This window comes from Pempheris klunzingeri, chromosome 6, assembly GCF_042242105.1.
Source record: "Pempheris klunzingeri isolate RE-2024b chromosome 6, fPemKlu1.hap1, whole genome shotgun sequence".
Lineage (NCBI taxonomy): Eukaryota > Metazoa > Chordata > Actinopteri > Acropomatiformes > Pempheridae > Pempheris > Pempheris klunzingeri.
In genome coordinates, this window is record NC_092017.1 from 2,336,250 (window position 1) to 2,345,435 (window position 9,186).

Consider the following 9,186-nt stretch of genomic DNA (forward strand, 5'->3'; position numbering starts at 1 on the left):
AAAATGTCAAAGCAAAGCATACCCATCATTCCATTCTCCTAGAACGGAATGCACAGTAATATGCTGAAAACAGCTGTTTAGCAGCCACTTCCTTTTAATTTGTTCATTTATTTTCATCACTGATCACTAAAATTGTAAGTGTCGGAGGGAATAGCTTTATTCTGAAAAGTCATCCCGGAAGTTTGTCTTGCCAGCGGAAGTTGCAGAGTTCCAGCGTGTGCAGCGGTGGCCGGCGGACCGTCAGAGCAGGTCAGCAGAATGCGGAAAAGAATGTGTAAACCTGGAAAGTGAATGCGGCTCTTCGCTATGTTTCTCTGTCTTCACTGTAGTGTGTTGGTATTTGTAAATTCTACATGGCGTAAGATGAAGGAACGTCAAAGATGTAGTTAGGTGATGGTGTAACTCGGTAAGCTAGCTAGAATAGTTAGCCTCACAAATACCACACATGGTAGCGACACCCAGCAGCTTCAAACATGGAGCCCTGTTATGTGACTGAAACGCTGGGCTGTTGACTAATGACACGACACATCAGTTCACAGTAGATAGATGTAGATACACTTCTTCCATTCAGCGAGACCAACTTAACTGGTAAAGACTTACTTTCAGCAAAGACTTCCAGTCACACCAAATGTCATTACTAGTTTAATCAAGTTTCTTAGTTACTTTTAAATGGTGGTTCGATCCTGTGGGTCAAGCATAGCTTCAGTGTGTGAATGTGTGTCTCCTCAAGCTCCATCCTCTCCTCCAGCTTAGAATGTGTGAATGAGGATGTGATGTAAAAGCTCTGTGAGTAGTTGAAATGACTAGAAAGGAGCTGTGCAGACACAGACCGGTTACCATCATGGAGCCAGTCGAGTTCAGAGCTGGTGTTCATGGTAAAGTAGGATGTGTCATACAGGCAACTAAAGAAAGGGGAATGTTTTTCAAACCATGCAGAGCAACATACAGGCTTTTTTATTTTTATTTTGAACGCTTGTTTAAGGCTGCAACTCATGTTTTTTTTTTTTTTTTACAATCAATTAATCTGCTGATTACTGTATTGATTGATTTATTAATTATTTTGTTGCATCAAAAAATGTCCATCACAAATAACTACATCAAGATGACGGTCATCAAATGTCTTGTTTAGCCTTACCAACAAGCATAAAGAAGAATGTTAATGCTTAAAATGTTTAATTGATTATCAAAATATATGGTGATTCATTTTCTGTCAATCTATTAATTGATTAATCTTTGCTGCTTTTCTTTTTTTAATCAGTAAATCAGCTTTAAATATTTAAAGGGAGGAGTGGTTCAAAGAAGACGAAGCAGCTAATATGAGCTGGTTGGATAACAATGGCAGGGAACAGGGTCAGAGTGCAGTCTTCACATCAGTAAACCTAATGCATACAGTGGTCTGTGTCCCTGTGTCACAGTATGGACAGTTTGGTGGAGGTGGCAGCTATAGGACAGACGCTGGTGGACCCAGGACTGGGCCTGACCCGGCGGTTCAGAGCCTTATTCACCCTGAAGAGCCTTGGAGGTAAACACATCCTCAGACACAAACTGAACGTGCTCAGCCCATGCTCAATATTGGCAGAGTAACTTTTAGTTCAAAGATTAGTCAGATTGATCAGTACCTCCCATATGTTTTATTCCTTTACTCCAAACATCTGACAGTCACTCTGGCAGAGAGAGCCTGTCACTGGAGATGGAACCCTGCTAAGAGGCCACATATTTTTAAATCATTCATGACGAAATGTCATAATGTTTTTAAATTTAATGATGTGATCTGTTCTTTTGAAACCATCCATCCATCCATTGTCTTTACCACTTATCCTTTAGGGGGGCTGGAGCCAATCCCAGCTGACAATGGGTGAGAGGTGGGGTCACCCTGGACTGGTTGCTAGTCAGTCACAGGGCCAACACATAGAGACAGACAACCATGCACGCTCACATTCTGATTGTGACGTACCGGCAATTTAGAGTCACCAATTAACCTGCATGTCTTTGGACTGTGGGAGGAAGCCGGAGTACCTGGAGAGAACCCCTGCAAGCAGGGGGAGAACATGCAAACTCCACACAGAAAGACCCCAAACTGTTTAAACTGCAAACCAGCCAGCAACTGGCCGGCAGATTCGAACTTGGAACTTTCTTGCTGTGAGGCAACAGTGCTCACCACCGTAACCCTCTGTCATGCCAGTGTTTAAAAGTTAAACATTTCAGTTCAGACATCGAAGCACATCAGTTGTTGCACAGTCCATAACTCAGTCATTAACTGTATGGATTAAGGTAACAAGACTACTAAAAGTTATGATGGTCCTTTACTGTTTACAGCTTGCATACGCTGGTGTTGTTGACCTATTGAAATGCATTCAGTCATGTAAATGCAGCCATGGACAGAGGCAGCATGTTACTGTCTCTCACAGGCAATTAACTGATTTAGAAATTGACCTCTGTGTTACATAATGGGAAAGTATTGTTGCTTTCTCTCAGTTATGACATGTAGTCCAATCCATCAGTCTGCAGGATGCTCACTTCAAACAGGAAATCTGTGTGATGTCTTATATTGCGTGAACTGATTGAAGCTCAAACCTGTGTGTCAGGTGCTGAATCTATAGAATGGATCAGTAAGGCCTTCACTGATGAGTCTGCGCTCCTGAAGCATGAGCTGGCCTACTGCTTGGGACAGATGCAGGACAGACGGGCCATACCCATTTTGACTGCTGTACTTAAAGATACGCAGCAGGAGCCGATGGTCAGGCACGAAGCTGGTAAGCAAGCTCACTACCAAACGCGTCTTTGTGTATGTACTAAAAGTGCACATGTGTATATGTTCATGATTCTTCAAACATAATACACAACACATAAACATGTGTCTGAATATTTCATATCTGTAGGTTGGTGGTCCTTTTTCCTGCACAGGCTATTATTTATTCAGGCTGTTTGATTCTAGCTCAGATTTCTTTCACTAATGTCTACACTGCGATAAGCAAGCTATAATGATTAAAATTAAAGGGCACCATAGAGTTGGCAGGCAGGTGTGAAGGGAGCGTGAGGTGAGGCAGAGATTCTGCATGGGGTGAAATTGGTCCTTCTTGGAGTCATAACTCAGTTAACCGCACAGTCGAGCCGAAATAAAGGTCACAAAGGTTTGCATGGCTCTTCTGAACTATCTTTGGCTCGAAATGCCGAAATCAGTTATTCAAGAAACTGAGATACCCCAAGAACTTGTATATAAGTATATATGGATATTTCCATCTGGAACTACTCTCACATTTAACACTGAATAAAGGAAAGACAGGTTTGTATCAGTGAATGGGACAAAGTGCAATGGAAACAACCTTGGGGAGTAAATCATACATGATGCATTTGACTTAAACATCCACTGAAAAAACCTCAAATTAATACATGTACAGAAACACATATATGGGCCTGGTATTGAGTTGACTCACCCCCTCCCTTCCTGACACAAGCCAGACTACCTTCATTAGCAGCAGAAAATGTTAAAGAGCAACTTACAGGTTAGAGACCCCATCCAATCAATGTGTAGGAAAATGATATAGGTACTAGATTTTCATGAAAATATACTCACGCATTTTTGTGTGAGAATTTTACTTCCGCGTGTGAAAAAGCCAAACCGAAGAGACATAACATAACGGAGAGCGGTAGATTTATTGAAATGAATGGATCTGAAACTAATTTTGATACTGAGGACGGAGAGAGGGAGAGAGATCGATCGAACAATAAATTGCTGCCTGATTACGATTACTGCGTGTTACATTTTGCTTCTCGTTACTGAAATTGTGCTGAGAAATGTGGAAGTTGGCAAAGGTGTGAAAAACAGACTTACGGTGCACAGAGCGCGATTTGAACGGAGTCTCTGGGGGGTCCATGACCACCTCCCGCTGTGGTGGCAGAACCAGAAGCTGAAGGAACAGCGGCAGCTTTCAGTTTTAACACTCCATATTGCATTGAAGAGAATTCTCCAGTCTAAAAGTGTGTTTTCTATTTCGTCACCTGCACTAAACGTACCCATGCACAAAGCTAGCAGCTCTCCTTTTCCTGCTGAGAAAACTGTGGACTCCATGTGCTGACAGGTCAGAGTTTGTGCAACCTGCACCTGTAATTTACCAAGATGATATATGGTGAAACCTAAAACCTACTGAAAACCTCATGTTACATCATATGACTTGTTGGGGAAATGTTTTTAGGAGCCACTTTCTCCTCTGAATTTTTGCCCTCATATCTTGTAAAACACATCAAATAATGCATTACCCTTAAACCTCCAGACAAGGTTAAAGATGAATGTCAGAAAAAAATAAACCTGTAAGTTGCTCTTTAAGATGATTACAGTATGTTGGAAAGATGTGTTGATTTAACAGCATATGATAAGATAAAGTATTCCTTTATTAGTCCCATGGCAGGGAATTCACATAATGATCACATAACACAAGTGTTTACTCCTCAGTGATACACAGGATACCAATACTTACAATACGAAGCTGCATGAAAATCAGAAGAAACCATGTTAGTGTCTGTGTTTGCATGCCTGTCACTCTGCACTGTGCATTTGTCTTAAGGGGAGGCTCTGGGAGCAATCGGTGATCCTGTAGTTCTGGACCTACTGAAAGAGTACAGCCAGGATCCTGTCATAGAGGTAAGAGCATGACAACTGTAGCTACAAAGACAAGCGGTATCAGGCCAATAAGTACTCAAAACACTGGATCAGATTCTAATTTCTCCTAGATTCTTACTGTTTCATGGTGAACAATGAGTTGCCATGGCAACGGCATTTGACGAAAACCTCACAATTTCGCATCCACAACGTCTTGAGACTTTTTGTACCAAAGTTGAGGTGGCTCTGGTTAACCCGCTGGTTATATATAGAAATGTATAAAATGTCACTTCCCGTTGAGCAAAATTGGCCTGAAGATGTCTTCAAACCTGGACTGTATTGGATTTGGTAAAGATAGGACATTAGATAGGTCATTGTTCATGGCGAAGCATTGAAATCGGCCACGGCAACACTTTTTGACAAAAACTCAGTTTTCACCGTGGAACATCATCAAGGTGTTGAGGCTTTTCTGACCATATTTGAGGTGGATCTGGTGAACCAGCTTGTCTTGAGATATCATAGTGGAAAACACATCATTTTCTGTTGCCAGCAGGTGGCACTATGACTATACTGGAACTGAATATTGACATGTACATGTGTTCAGGGTGGGACTCTTATCAAACGTGTTAAAGTTTGGTTCTGATTAGACATGCTGACCAAGTTTGAGATGAATCGGATCAACCCCTCTCGGACTAGTTTGTCGATAAACGACCCCTCTGAATCGCCAAAAGTGCTTGAAAAATCCAATATGGCCGATTTCCTGGTGGGTTTCGGTCAAGAGACTTTTTTGTAGGTCTTGAGGAGATACACACGTCTACCAAATTTTGAAAATGTTTGCAAAACGCAATTCCAGGGCCCATAAAACACGTACATTTTCACCACGACAAAGTTTCATGAGTTTCTCAGAATTTTTCAGCCCCCAAACTTGCAATTTATGTTCGCAAAAGAAAAGAAGAAGAATTCCTTGCATTACAACAGGGTCCCTGCACCGCTTGGTGCTCGGGTCGTAATAAATAAAAACATCACAGCTTGTGGTGTAGCAATCACAATTTTGATATAAAAACAGTTCAGTCTGTGGCTGATGATAATCATATAACCAAAGTCTCATAAGGACACGCTTCTCTCATCCCCTCTCAGCGGGTTGTGTTGTGACTTCAAATCATTTGTAGGTCATGTCAACAAAGACATGTCTTGTGTATGAGGCGTGAAATCAGTTGTAATTGTCAGTGCTCCCCTGCAGGTCGCAGAGACATGTCAGTTGGCTGTTCATCGGCTGGAGTGGCTGCAGAGCGGAGGAGAGAAACAACTGGATGGCATTACAGATAAGAACCCATATTGCTCTGTGGACCCAGCCCCTCCAGCGGTGAGGAGGAGCGTGTCAGAGCTGCGTTGCATCCTGCTGGACGAGAGTCTCCCACTCTTCGAACGCTACCGTGCCATGTTTGCTCTGCGTAACCTGGGCAACGAGGAGGCTGTGCTGGCTCTGGGAGACGGTAGGACACAACGCTATAGCTTTCACTGCATTCGTCATAAAACCAGCTGTAACTAAAGATATCTTTTAGTCACTTTTAGTTTTGTGCTCAGTTTTAAGCTTAGAGTTCTCTGTGAATTGAAACATTTGAACAATTAGCCTTGTTAAACTGTTTGAGTGTGAGATGAAATAAAAACAATGCTGTGCAGAAGTTTGCACTGTATTTAAGAGAGATGTCAGAGACAGTTAATCTTATCATAGCACACATATTAGTCCTGGACCACCATCTAATGGGACAGAAACATTTCAGACTCCACATACCTGGGCCTTCGTTCAAATCAACCCAGTTATAAGCACCTTTCTGTGCATCAAGTATGGCACACACTACCACATTAATCCAGGGTTGTGATGCACATGCAGTAATCCTCAGTACGTCTGATACCTCAGCAGAACTTTCTTCAGGTTGACAATAAAGGCAGCCTGAAGGTGCGAGGCCTCTGTCCTGTCGATAGCTCGTCCAGGGCTTGGTTGTTTTCAGGGTGTGGTGGTGTGAACAACGGATATGAACTCCCCCCACACGTCCGTCCTCGCTCTTCCCTGAAGTTATTGTCTGCTCCTGGCAATGAAAGGAGAGTTTCTTGGGAACGATGCTTTAGTCTGGGATCCAAAGGGCGAGCCAAGACTCTATGGAAACCATAAAGTCACAGTTCTAAGTGTCATGTTGAAAAGTCATCCTGTTAATCTAGATTATTATCCGGGGCCCTGACCCCAACCCTCTTCTCCTTTGTCTCATCTGTTTTCCAAGTATTGCAGGATATTAGTTATTCCTTATTGTTCATTGATTATGGTAAGAAAGTGACAAAATAAGACGATAAAGCCAGGTTGAGGAGGAGCTTGAGACACAACGGCTGTTTCTTACCAAAATGATGCCAAACTAAGGCATTGGCAGCGGGGCAGTTTGCCTGGTAATTTACCCCGGCTTGTTGAAGAGGCATGACAATGGAGTGGTAAATTGACTCAAGATAAATGATAAAGGAGGCTACCCAAACAGCTAATGATGGCTTTGATAAACTTTCTTCTGCTGTGTTTATATGAGCCAAACAAAGCTCTGGCATGATAACCCTGTTCTTTGGCTTTGGCATTTCTTTGGTTAGAACATCCAAAAGCAGCACAAGCATCTGAATGGGCTAGAACCCCACTGCAAGATGTCTGTCCTGATGCCTGAGAGAATTCTTAGCACTTTGCAGCAGCCACTTAAAGGTGTATGCTACTAGGGGTAGTTAAGTTATTGTAGTCAGCAATAAAATGTGTATATAAGCTCAGGTTCCAGTTTAAAAGTCTCTTAAAGACCGTTGTGTTCACTGCCACATTAGAGAAATAACTCTCGCTCTCTAAGCTCCACCCAGCATGGACAGCAGGTCTGTGAAGAACTAGTTACCAGTTACACTGCTTCATACTGCTGCTTCTCAGCCCTGGAACCATGATGTTTGGCTCACATAAACTTCTGTTTTAATGTCTTTGTCTGCAGGCCTGCAGTGCTCCAGCGCCCTGTTCCGGCATGAGATCGGCTACGTCCTGGGTCAGATGCAGCACCCCGCAGCGGTCCCAGCCCTGCGTGCAGCTCTGGAGCGTTCCGGTGAGAACCCCATGGTCCGACACGAGGCGGCGGAGGCTCTGGGCTCCATAGGCAAAGAGGAGTGTCTGGCTGTGTTGCAGCATCACCGTGGAGACAGAGAACGTGTTGTCAAGGAGAGCTGTGAGGTCGCTCTGGACATGCTGGAGTATGAAAACAGTGACCAGTTCCAGTATGCAGACGGACTGGTCAGGTTACAGGGTTAAAGGTCAATGTGGTTGTTTTACTATTGTGTTACCCGATACAACAGAGACAGCTGGACAGCTCAGTGCTACATCAGTACAATGATTTAGTCCTCTGGGATGAATCTTCACAGTATGAAAGATACTCAGCACATACAATCCTGCTTATCTGGTTGCTTTGTTACTCGATTACTGTAGAACACACTTGATCTGTATCTTTCATCATTTATAACCAGGTGTGTTTGTTATGCAACATTTGAATCACGCTGTGCACATTTACGTTGCTGCGATTTCGATTTCATAATAAACCTTTAACTCCTTTCGTTCTCACAGCTCTGAGGAGCGGCTGTTGTGCCTGGGCTAACTGATTGTGTTGTCACAGTTAATGCTTTTGTAAATGAAAAACAAATGAAACAACAGAATACAGATGGTTCCATACAGGACATGAGGGCTACCTGAATGGTGTGAGAGAAATTTAGCCTCTCCATGCAGGAGGCTCAAATGTTTGTCAAGCGGCTTCATTCAGGCCAACTGTGAAACTGAAACTTGGGGAAAGCCTCGTGTCTGCCTTTGGATCAAGTGCAGGCCGCCCTTCTAGTAACGAAGCTCTCAGGTGATAGAAAGTCAGACTGTCTCCTTTTGGAGAAACGTGCCGACAGCCTGGAGATTCATACATGGTGATCAGGGGGAACGTTAATCAGAGTTCTGTGTTTAGAGCCTCCAGAGTTGAGTCGGCATCTGGAAGTTTTCACATTGTGTCTGTTCTTCTCAGCCAATCGTCAATAAACATCACTGCAAAAGGTTATTGGTCTTCACTTTCTCTCACGGTCAGAGCTAACCAAAGTCAAGATTTCTATCACAAATGGTTTGATGAAAATGATGGGGATCATTCTGTGGCGTTCACAGTCACCAGATCTCAGTTCGAACACCTCAGCATCAGCACCACCATCAGCAAAACACCGAACGATGGAAATATTCATCAGTGTGGAGCATACTAGCAGAAAATAACAGCGGTGGACAGTGGAGAGGTGGATTATGCTGCTGAAAGCCAGAAGGGTCACAATTTACTCAGCATCTGAAGTCATTCTAAATGCCACCCAGGAAGTTTTACTAAACATAGAACAGTATTTTTGAATACAACATTTTTATTATTTTTTACAATACAACAAAAAATGAATGAAGTGAAATGAATTCCAAGAGCGAATACTTTTTCTTCTAAAGTGCATTGATTTGAATTTGAGAGGTACAGCATTATCATTGATGGAACAGTGTGGATTGAGTGAAAAAGATTTTTTGATGTGGA

General features: G+C 42.9%; 1 protein-coding gene across 1 annotated transcript; it reads left to right on the forward strand.

Annotated features, from left to right (window-relative positions):
- The first annotated feature begins 199 nt into the window (after positions 1-199).
- dohh (deoxyhypusine hydroxylase/monooxygenase) lies at positions 200-8,688 on the forward strand. Its single transcript, XM_070832555.1, has 6 exons — positions 200-249; positions 1,416-1,522; positions 2,586-2,753; positions 4,563-4,639; positions 5,838-6,090; positions 7,597-8,688. The coding sequence occupies exons 2-6, from the start codon at positions 1,417-1,419 to the stop codon at positions 7,905-7,907; spliced, it is 915 nt and encodes a 304-aa protein (XP_070688656.1). The 5' UTR covers positions 200-249; position 1,416; the 3' UTR covers positions 7,908-8,688.
- The last annotated feature ends 498 nt before the right edge of the window (positions 8,689-9,186 follow it).